General features: G+C 37.7%; 1 protein-coding gene across 4 annotated transcripts in view; it reads left to right on the top strand.

The window, feature by feature from the left end:
- Nucleotides 1-11,938, top strand: part of CREBRF (CREB3 regulatory factor) — a 90,482-nt gene extending 78,544 nt beyond the window's left edge. For 3 of the 4 annotated variants that reach the window (XM_033180315.1, XM_033180316.1, XM_033180313.1), the window contains one exon: nt 6,308-11,938. In XM_033180315.1, the coding sequence (XP_033036206.1) occupies nt 6,308-6,423 (116 nt within the window). In that variant the 3' untranslated portion in view covers nt 6,424-11,938. The remainder of the gene's footprint in view (nt 1-6,307) is intronic. The other variant, XM_033180314.1, reaches the window with a different exon arrangement.

The raw sequence follows: 11,938 nt of genomic DNA on the forward strand, positions 1-11,938 counted from the left end.
AAGGTTGAGGCTTCAGTAAGCAGTGATTGCACCACTGCACTCCACCCTGGGCAACAGAGTGAGACCCTTTCTCAAAAACAACAATAACAACAGCTATACAGCTCTATTCCCAGAATTTGCCTCTGGACCAGTTTAAATGGGTTGGAGTTTTTTTTCCTTTTCTTTTTGAGACAGTCTCTTTCTGTCACCCAGGCTGGAGTACAGTGGCACTATCTTGACTTATTGCAACCTCTGCCTCCTGGGTTCAAGTGATTCTTACGCTGCAGCCTTCCGAGTAGCATGTGCCACCACATGCGGCAAATTTTTTTTTTTTTTTTCTGAGACGGAGTCTTGCTTAGTTGCCCAGGCTGGAGTGGAGTGGCGCGATCTCAGTTCGCTGCAAGCTCTGCCTCCTGGGTTCACGCCATTCTTCTGCCTCAGCCTCCCAAGTAGCTGGGACTACAGGCACACGCCACCACGTCCAGCTAATTTTTTTTTTTTTTTTGCATTTTTAGTAGAGATGGAGTTTCACCATGTTAGCCAGGATGGTCTCGATCTCCTGACCTCGTGATCCACCTGCCTCGGCCTCCCAAAGTGCTGGGATTACAGGCATGAGCCTCCGCGTCCGGCCTAATTTTTGTATTTTTAATGGAGACGGGGTTTCACCATGTTATCCAGGCTGGTCTCAAAGTCCTGACCTCAAGTGATCTTCCCGCCTCAGCCTCTCAAAGTGCTGCAGTCTTGAGCCACTGAGCCTAGCTGAGTTTATTTTTCTTAAAGGTAATTTCTCTGTCAGGTTATAAATTCTTCTGGAGTCGTTTTTGATAATTTATGTATTCCTGAAAAATTACTTCCTCCTGGGCCTCAAATTTATTAAAAGTGAACAAAGCATTTTTGTTTGATTTTTTATTTCTTCTGTATCTGTTGTTAGTGTTCCATTTTCATTTCTTATTTTGTGTCTGTTCTCCCTAATTTCTTGATTCATTATAGGTTATTCTACTTTCTCCCCCCAAAACCAGCTCTTAACTCACCAGTTCTTCTAATTTCTTGAGTTGTTAGATGCTTAATTTTTTTCTTTTTATTCTTTCTTGACCATTCATATAAAATAACAGCCTTTGAATTTTCTTCTTAGGGCTACTTTAGCTGATATAAATTCTGACATAAGTTCTGATTTGTCATTTTTATTGTTTTCTGAATACTTTGAAATTTTAGGTTTGATTTACTCTTTAACCCAAGAATTCTTTGAGAGAGATTTAAAATTTCCCCCTGCAGGTAGGGATTATTTTCCAGTTTTACTACTGACCTCTAGTTTTTTGTATTGAGATTTTCTTGGCTGCCTAATATAAGATTACAATTTTTTTTTTAAATGTTCTACGGGAGTTTTAAAAGAAGATGTATTTTCTATTTTATAGTAAGAGTCCCACGTATTGACTAGGTATTTTTAATTAAGCTTTTTCCTTTCTTTCTTTTTTTTTTTTGTTGTGGCAGTCCATTTACTCTGTGTAGAACTGAGAAAAGTTCCCAGTAATGTACTTCAGTTTCATCTCATATTTTCTGTGTTTTTGCTTCTGAATGTCAGGATGTTTGAATAGTATTTATTAGTACTAAATCTGCATTATGAATTACAGTTTTTATCGTCACAAAGTATTCTTGTCTGGTATTATCACGAATGTAGTTTTCTTATTTGTTTGGTATTGTTTATAATCTTACTATTTATATTTGTTTGGTATTCCTTTGTCTACTCTTTTATTTTCAATCCTTCTGAATCATTTTATATTAGTTACATCCTTTTAAAACATTTTAGCCAGGTGCAGTGGCTCATGTCTATAATCTCAACATTTTGGGAGACCAAGGCAGGAGGATCACTTAAGCCCAGGAGTTTGAAGCCAGCTTGGGCAACATAAGAAGACCCCATTTCTAGAAAAAAAAAAATACAAAAAATTCGCCAGGTATGGTGATGCAAGCCTGTAATCCTAGCTTCTCAGGAGGCTGAGGCGAGAGGATCGCTTTTGCCTGGGAGATGGAGGCTGCAGTGAGCCAAGATCGTGCCATTGTACTCCTCATCTCAAAACACACATACACACACAACATTTTAGTTAAATTAAAATTTAACTTTATTTTAATTCAGATATCAGAAAATCTTTTCTTAGATTTTAAAAATTTATTTTTTTATTTTTATTTTTTTTTGAGGCGGAGTCTCGCTCTGCTGCCCAGGCTGGAGTGCAGTGGCCGAATCTCAGCTCACTGCAAGCTCCGCCTCCCGGGTTCACGCCATTCTCCTGCCTCAGCCTCCCAAGTAGCTGGGACTACAGGCGCCCGCCATCTCGCCCGGCTAGTTTTTTGTATTTTTTAGTAGAGACGGGGTTTCACCATGTTAGCCAGGATGGTCTCGATCTGCTGACCTCGTGATCCACCCGTCTCGGCCTCCCAAAGTGCTGGGATTACAGGCTTGAGCCACCGCGCCCGGCCTAAAAATTTATTATTATTATTTTTTAGACAGAGTCTCGCTCTGTCGCCCAGACTGGAGTGTAATGGCGTGATCTCAGTTCACTGCAACCTCTGCCTCCCAGGTTCAAGCGATTCTCCTGCCTCAACCTCCTGAGTAGCTGGGATTACAGGGGCGTGCCACCACACCTGGCTAATTTTTGTATTTTTAGTAGAGACGGGATTTCACTGTGTTGGTCAGGCTGGCCTCAAACTCCTGACCTCGTGATCTGTCCGCCTCGGCCTCCCAAATTGCTGGGATTACAAGCATGAGCCCCCACGCCTGGCCTAGATTTTTTTATGTAGCATGCATTTGGATTTTCCTTGTTATTTATTCTGGAGGTTGTTCTTTAATAGGTGAGTTTAGCTCATTTTTTAAAAAATTGATCTATGTTTGGTTTTAGTGCTCTCATCAAAAGATCTGCTAGAGTTTGTTTATGTGACCTTTATTTTTTTCCTTTATATGATCCATTATGGTTTCACTTTTGTTTGTATCCTCTGATAATTTGCAAAGCTTTATGTTTTTACCTTGTGGGTAGTCTTGTAGCTGTAACATAAAATGTGTACTTATTTTGTCTGTCAACTTTTAAGATTTTAATCCTATAGAAGAAAGAATTTTACAATGAACGTATACGTTTCATTCAACCAGATTCACCAATTGTTTTCGTTGTTCTTTAAAATTCATTGCTTTTTTTTTTTTAGAAACGGAGTCTTGTTCTGTCACCCAGGCTGGAATGCAGTGGTGCTATTATAGCTCACTGTAGCCTCCAACTCCTGGACTCAAGCGATCTTTCGGCACCAACCCCCAAGTAGCTAGGACTACAGGTGTGCGCCACTCTGTCCAGTTAGTTATTTTTATTTATTTATTTATTTATTATTTATATATTGTTTTTTTTGAGGCGGAGTCTCACTCTGTCGCCGGGGCTGGAGTGCAGTGGCCGGATCTCAGCTCACTGCAAGCTCCGCCTCCCGGGTTCACGCCATTCTCCTGCCTCAGCCTCCCGAGTAGCTGGGACTACAGGCGCCCGCCACCTCTCCCGGCTAGTTTTTTGTATTTTTTAGTAGAGACGGGGTTTCACCGTGTTAGCCAGGATGGTCTCGATCTCCTGACCTCGTGATCCGCCCGTCTCGGCCTCCCAAAGTGCTGGGATTACAGGCTTGAGCCACCGCCCCCAGCCTATTTTTATTTTTATTATTATTTTTGAGATGGAGTCTCACTCTGTCTCTCGGGCTGGAGTGCAATGGTGTGATCTTGGCTCACTGCAACCTCTACCTTGCAGATTTAAGCGATTCTCTGCCTCAGTCGACTCCCAAGTCACTGGGATTACAGGCGTGCACCACCACGCCTGGCTAATGTTTTTGCATTTTTAGTAGAGACAGGGTTTCACCATGTTGGCCAGACTGGTCTTAAACTCCTGACCCCAAGTGATCTGCCCACCTTGGCCACCCACAGTGCTGGGATTACAGGCATAAGCCACCCACCTGGCCAGCAGGAAACTTACTTTCATGTTTGTAGAGACAGGTTCTTGCTATATTGCCCAGGCTAGGCTCAAGTGATCCTTCCTCGTCAGCTTCCCAAAGCACTGGGATTATAGGCATGAGCCACCCCGCCTAGCCCTCACCAGTTGTTAATATTTTGCTACATTTGCTTTATTTCTACCTCTGTCTACCTGTATATTTTGGACAGAGAATATTTGAAAATAACTCGTAAAAATCATGATTCTTTGTCTCTATTTTAGCCTGTATTGCTTGAAGTCAAGGACATTCTCTTAGTCACAATGCCAGTGTCACATCCTAGTGCTTCAACATTGATATAATATCTAATATGGAATCCATACTTAATTTTTCCCAGTTGTCTCAATAATGTCCATTATAGCATTTTTTGTTTTTTTGCGTGTGTGATCCAGTCGAGGATCAGGCATTGCATTTAGTTATATCTCTTCTTTTGTTTTCTTTAGTCTACATCAGTCTCCCCATCTTATTTTATTTTTATGAAAAATCCAGGTCTTGTAAAATGTCTCAACATTTGGATTTATCTGTTTCCTCATGACTAAATGCAGTTAGATTTTCTGGTAAGAATGCATCATACATCCTTTTCATTCCATCAGTCAGGAGCCACATAATATCAGATTGTCTCATTATTGGTCATGCTAAGTTTGATCACATGGCTAAGCTTGTATCTATATATATACACACACTTTTTTTTTTGGAGACGGAGTCTTGCTGTGTCACCCTGGCTGGAGTGCAGTGGTGTAATCTCAGCTCACTGCAACCTCTGCCTCCTAGGTTCAAGTGGTTCTCCTGTCTTAGCCTCCCGAGTAGCTAGCATTACAGGTGCCTGCCACCATGCCCAGCCAATTTTTGTATTTTTAGTAAAGACAGGGTTTCAACTTGTTGACCAGGCTGGTCTCAAACTCCTGACCTGTGATCTGCCCGCCTTGGCCTCCCAAAGTGCTGAGATGACAGGCCTGAGCCACCACGCCCAGCCAATATTTTTGATATCTTTTTACTTCTTCCTATGAGCAATGACAAATATATATATATATATATATTATATTTTTTTTTTTTTTTGAGATGGAGTTTCACTCTTGTCATCCAGGCTGGAGTCTTGTGGCACAATCTTGACTCACTGCAATCTCTGCCTCCTGGGTTCAAGCAGTTCTCCTGCCTCAGCCTCCTGAGTAGCTGGGATTATGGGCACCCACCACCATGCTCAGCTAATTTTTTTTATTTTTAGGAGAGAGAGGATTTCACCACGTTGGCCAGGCTGGTCTCAAACTCCTGACCTCAGGTGATCTGCCTGCCTCGGCCTCTCAAAGTGCTGGTATTACAGGTGTGAGCCACCGCGCCCGGCTGACAAATACATTTCTTTTCTTTGTTTTTTTTTTTTGAGACAGAGTTTCACTCTTGTTGCCCAGGCTAGAGTGCAGTGGCACGATCTTGGCTCACCACAACCTCCACCCCCCGGGTTCAAGCGGTTCTCCTGCCTCAGCCTCCCGAGTAGCTGGGATTATAGGCATGTGCCACCATGCCTGGCTAATTTTGTGTTTTCAGTAGAGATGGGGTTTCTCCATGTTGGTCAGGCTGGTCTTGAACTCCCGACCTCAGGTGATCCGCCTGCCTCAACCTTACAAAGTGCTGGGATTACAGGTGTGAGCCACCGTGCCTGGCTGACAAATATATTTCTATTTCCATCCTTTTTATTTTTCTTAATACTTTAAAAAATGTACTTAAACCTCTGTTATTTGATTTACTGATTTTATCTTTTGGTCTTACTATGGAAGATGAGGAAGATGAGAAAATCTACATACTTATGCTGCTCCCACCTTTCTCCCTCTTCTCTTCCAACATTTCTTATTCATTCATTCACTTTTTTTAAATAAAGTAAAGGAAACTTAAACTGTATCCAGTAATTATAAAAATGACCCAAAACATCCTTCAGGTCTATATTTTCAGTTTCATGGGTGAAGCCCACCCATGGAACTTGGTGAGTTTAGAGTAATTGGAATAGATTGGCTAAGAGAACAGGGAAAACCAGGACATGGGAAGCAGTGCCTGTCGGCAGGCTTTGGGTTTAGGTTTGGACTGTTATTTGGACTGTTACACTTGTCATCTACCTCACTTTAAATGTTGGTTTTATGATTTTTCATGGCCATTCCTGGTTTGACAGTAATATGAAGGGTAGCATTGTTTTCTGAGCTGCAATAACAAGTGCCAGGGAATTCATTTGGGACCAGTATCAAGCTGAGGGCCACACCTGATCCTCAGATGTTACCAGCTCCTTCCCTTCCCTTCGTGGCCTTCCATTTCTGTGTCTACATGTGCCATTTATTCTTTTTTTCAGGTCTACCGGTTGCTGGGCAAACCTCAGAATTTGTTAACCAAGTGTTAGAGAAGACTGCAGAAGGGAATCCCACTGGAGGCCTTGTAGGATTAAGGATACCAACATCAAAGGTTTAATCAGCCTCATTGGACCACTGGTTAGAAATGTCTGTGTTTTGTCACGTTATCCATTGTAAATTTTCATTCTGTTTTGCATGTCAGTTAGCATTATGTAAACATTTACAATTAGGTTACATTGTTTTAAGAACTAAGTAGCATAAGTGAAGCATGATCCAAAATACTTGATTATTGCATTTTCAGAGCATAAACCATGATTAAAACTGCTACTGGCATCAGAATTGAAAATCATAGTTTAAGTAAATGTTTAGGTACAGATTACAAAAATCTGTTAAATCAAAACATTTTGGAGGAGTGAAATAGTAAAATGCCAAGTATTGTGGCAGATTTATGCTCTGAACCACACACAAAAAAAATTGAGGAAGCATTTTTTTAAACGGTCGGTTTAAATTGTTTTTAGAATTATTGCTTTTTGTTCTAATTTTCCACAACCATTAATCTCACTTGTATATGGCACACCCAGCACTTGTGCCTGTGGGCCATATTAGATGTTCATTGTCAGAGCTCAAGATGATATATATAAATATATATATATACACACACAATGTCTGTGCAAGTAAGAAAAAAAAAAGCATATTCTTTGTGCCTTGTATTTTGGGGAAACTATAAAACTGGTAATATTTTGTATGATGAAAACCCTAATGAGAAAAAACAAGATATATAGATGGAAAAATTATGGGGTTTAAATGTTTTTTTGTTCCAACTCTTTTTCAGATTTTTTGAATGTATATAGGACTATGTTGAAATGTAGATATATGCCACAGAGTCTGTGTATTGTATAAAAAACAAAACAAAAAAACAACAAAAAAAAGATGGCTCTAGAAAACTCATATTTCGGTACTTGACCGGAAGAAGACAAATACTTGCACATTATTGCGATTGTTTTATTTTTTGTACCAAAGACAAATGCAACTGATATGGCAAACTGCCAGTCTAAGTAAAGTTTTGCACAGCTTACATGATACTGTATGAATGTATGAAAAAAAGGAGAAAAAAAGAAAAAAAAAAGGTCAGGGTTAGGGATCTTACTGAACTGTGAATTTTATTTCTGTTTGGGTCCAATTATCTACAGAAGGAGCATCCATACATACAAATATTATTTTGCTGTTCCTCTAGTTCGCTTCCATAGTAGATAAGTTGGTGGCCATTTAGATGTCTTTTATTTCTGCACTTACTGTAGGAAATTTTAATATATTTCATTTTAGTAAGCTATTGGTAAAATAGTTTTTGACTTTGAAAATTAAAATGTTTATTTAGCTTATTGTAGTATACTTCCACCAGACAACAAAATAGATTATTTTTATTGTATTATGTATATATATATATGTAAAGAAAGAAAAAAGCTAAAAATATCTGATTCTTTAGTTGCCACTTTTCCAATTGATGTATTATTGTGCATGTAATATTTTCAAAGATCAACACAGGCTTAAAACAAAAACAATTTATAGATTTTTATATTTTTGTACAGGTATTTTCAAACTAGCTTCTTCAAACTTAACATGTGACTTATTCTTCTATAGTTTCTAGAATTGAGAAACATTAACACATTTAGTTTTTAGGTGCTCTTTTTTGCTCATATAAAACAGCTTCATTAGTGTTTTAACTGTGTTCAAGCTTTACCTCTTGATGAGAAATTTCTTATGTCAAGGCAGCATTATAAACCTTCCCCCACAGATTTTTCCATCCTGTCTCTCTTACTGTTTTATTCTCAAATCTTGTGTTTTGAACTCTGAAAACTGGTGGCTTAAAAACTAAAAAAAGAAAAAAAGCATATTTAGCAAGGAAAAAAATACCAAAAATTTCAGGCACAGCTGCTGGTAAAATTATCTATTTCTCCATTACCCACTGTAGGATTTCTTTTTGAATTATACTTTGACTATAAAGTGTCAAAGTATAATTTGTTCTTTTCTTTTAACCCTATTTGTAAGCTATAGCATATGAAGCTATAGTTTGTGAAGGTTTGATCTAGAACACCCAGTAACAAATGAACAATGTTGCTTACCTGCATCTTTGACATCTTAAAAAGAAACCCAAGAAGAATTGTAAGGATTGTCTTACCACCTTAGCTGAACTGTGATGCACAAGATTTTTCTGTGTGTTTGGTGGAAATGTACCTGGTTAGGGCATTCACGCTAAACAGATGATAAGCTCAAGTCTAATGGTTTAATAGAATGTAAGTTCGTTGTTTAAAGCTTTTCATTTATAGGTGAGAGAAGCAAAGCACAGGCTTGCAAGTTGGAAGTATATGAAGTCTTGACAGAATGTGTCTGGTAAATTGAAAAGTGTTTCAAACTATGGCAGTTTTGCAATCAGGTGAAAATCACCTCATGATATTCAGCTGATAAGGTTTATAAAATTGCCCCTTTCTAGCTGCTCTGTTAGAATTCTGGTTTTTGATACTTTTTTCCTGTCTGCAAACCAGAATTTGATTTTTTGGTCTTGCATTTCAAAAAAAAAAGACTTTGAATCTGTTTAGTAGATTCCATATCCTTGAGTTTCAGTGTTTTATATGTACTACTTAAGTTAAATAGTTAAAAGCTTTTAAATAGTTGAGCTTTTTAATGTTGACACTTTATTTTGTACCTATTTATATATGTATGTATATCTTAGAAAAGCACTTTGTTAAAAAATTGCATTTTATATGATTCCTGCCATTTGCTGCTAAATCTGGGCTGGTCAGAATGCTGCAGCGATACTTGATCTATATAAAAACCTGGCAGTAAAATGTAGAGTGAAAGTTAAATCCTCTTGCTGTTTTAACTTTATCATAAAGATGACATAGGCAAGCTGTGCAGCTTTACATTTTAACCAGGGGACTCTGTGGCATTTAAAACCGTCTAGAAATGGTTGTACTTTAATGCCAGTAATAATCTGCTTCCTCTATTGTCATTAAAACATATACGTTTAGTGTATCACACAAACCAATCTTATAAGGGTAATGTAAAAACCCCAACAATTGTACATGTTCTGTTTTTGAAAATTGTGGCATGTATTTTCGGGTGAAGATCATTAGAGAAGAGTTCTCTAAAGGTTTTCTGTGTTCATACATGGTATACAGATAGCTCATAATGAAGTCCAGAATCTTACTTAAGTGAAGGCATTGTGAATTCACCTCAAGTAAACCCATTGTTCCAAAGCAATTATAAACTTTGACTCTAGTACTACTATGATTTAAAAAAAAAAAAAAACCCAACAAAAACCTTTTTTCCTAGTTTCAGATACACTGGATTCTTTATAGAGTTTGTCTCCATATGAAAGCATGCTGTCCAGTCGCTCTTGTTAAGATCTTGTCTGAGTTTTGAATTGGGTGCCACACTTTTCCAGTCAATATAATTGCTTGTTCTACTGTACCATGTATGATTCTTGTCCTTTCCTATATCCTTCACGACAGATTATGATGTGGCTTTATATTGTGCCTTACTTGTACATTTAAAACTAAACGTCTTCATTCCCTTCCACTTCCTACATCTTTAACTTTGACCTTTTTGGTAAGAGAATCAGAACTATTACAAAAGCATCATGAAGGATTTCAGATGGGTATGGTTTCAAATTCCCTCTCTTTATAGTTATTTTGTATTTGTATGAAAGACCAGTTTTGGATGGTCTTTGAATATGAGGGGGAAAGATTAGCAGTAATTTCACTACATCCCTTTTCTCTGACTTTCATGCATTTCTCATACATCTTCTTTCTGATGCTTGACTTTATTTGCTTCCTAGCAATAGTCTGCATTTAAAGAAAGGTGTGTTCAATTCATCAGCTTGAAATTGACTATTTCATTTTTCCAGGATTTTTTAGGAGAAGAGTACCCATTTTGTTTTATAAAAACAGATGACAAGTCTCTTTAAAAGAAACAGAAGTATAGTACTTTTGAAATACAATGCTGTTAGTTTGGATTTCTTTTTATATATATATATATAATATTCATACAATGATCTGATGTTTGCCTTCATTAATAAAGCTGTTAGTTTATTCACCAAAATGTCAAGAATGGATGTGCTTTTCTTTATTGCATACATTTAAAAAATTTAGCTGCTAAGATTTAGTTAATGTTCTAATAAATGAATTCAAGTTGCCTTCAGCAAGAATTAACAAAAACTTACGTTCCCTTTCTTTATATAGTTTCCTAAAATTCTGTTCAAGTATTTTCTAGTTAATTATGTAACAGAATGTTAGCATCTCTCCATATCTTGAAACTTGAATTTTGAGAATGCATTGAATTATGCTTTCAGTGTTAAAGTAAAAGGTTTCAATGATCCTTCTAGTGAAGTCTGTTGTGGAATACCATTTCCCATGGAACTGAGGCCATTTCCACAACTTTGCACAGAACTTGCAGTCTTGTTCTTCCCTTGGATCATGACAAATAAGTCTCACACAGTGCCGTAATACTTGTGGATTCTTTTGTAATCTTTGTAATCTTAATAAGGGCATTATGAGAAGACGACTCCATGTTTTTTTAATACTTCAAACACATTGGGATGTAACAATGAATGTCAACTGTAGGAATGGTTGTTTCGTTTTAAGGAATAAGCATGTTGGGGAAAGATGATGAAAATGTACTACTGAAAGTTATACACTTCCATAGGCAAATGGGATTATGTGTTGAAGCATAGTCCTCATGCTTAATAAACTGACTGAAATTGTAGAAATTACACCTAGGAACTGAGCTAGGCCAAATTGCCATTTTTGTTTAGATAAGAGAGTTTTGGAGGTAGTAGTGAGGGGATAGAACCTTAAAACTGCTTCCAAACAGTATTTTGCAATTGAAGACTTGGTGACTAGTGAAGAACATCAAAGTTGGGTATTTCAATGTGCCAAGTTTGGGTGAACTAGGTTCGGTTTGCCTCTTTCATAACAATGTAAACACAATGGTGTAGTTAATTAAATTCTGGGTGGATAGGAGCAGGACTGATTACTGTGTCTTGCCCTTCGCCCTGTTTTTTTCAGAACCAAATAACAGAAACGTATATGTGTGTACTGTATCTGCCTTTCCACCACATTTTTATGACACTGTATTCCACTGCCTGCTTTTTTACCTTCTTTCCCTAGGATTTGTCCTACAGCTTAGTATTGTGGTTGACAACAATACTAGGGCTGACAGCACGGAAGTCACAAGAGAAGAGTGGAAGGGCAAGAATTCAAAGCATTTGTTCATACAATGTGGCAACCTCTTTTGCATAGTTGCGTAGGATCCTGTTTGTAATGCTATCATAAATATTCTGTAGTTTTTTTTTTCTCTCTCTCCCAGCTGGAGCTATGACACTTTTTGTTGGATTCAGTCTTGTCTCTTGTCTAGAAAGAACTTTATCTTGTTGACGCATGAGCTGTTTAAAAATTATCCTATTAAATGTTGGTTAATAGTTGTGCAGTTTTTCATTTCAGAAGGAAAGGCAATGCAAATTTTGCCTTTGTTTTCTGTCACCTTCCAACCCCTGAGCACTTCTAGTCAGATACAGATTCATCAGTGTATGCAACATCCTTTGTAATTTAAAATAAAAAAATATGAAAAGAAAAGGT

The sequence above is a fragment of the Trachypithecus francoisi genome, unplaced genomic scaffold (genome assembly GCF_009764315.1).
Source record: "Trachypithecus francoisi isolate TF-2019V2 unplaced genomic scaffold, Tfra_2.0 Lachesis_group2, whole genome shotgun sequence".
NCBI lineage: Eukaryota > Metazoa > Chordata > Mammalia > Primates > Cercopithecidae > Trachypithecus > Trachypithecus francoisi.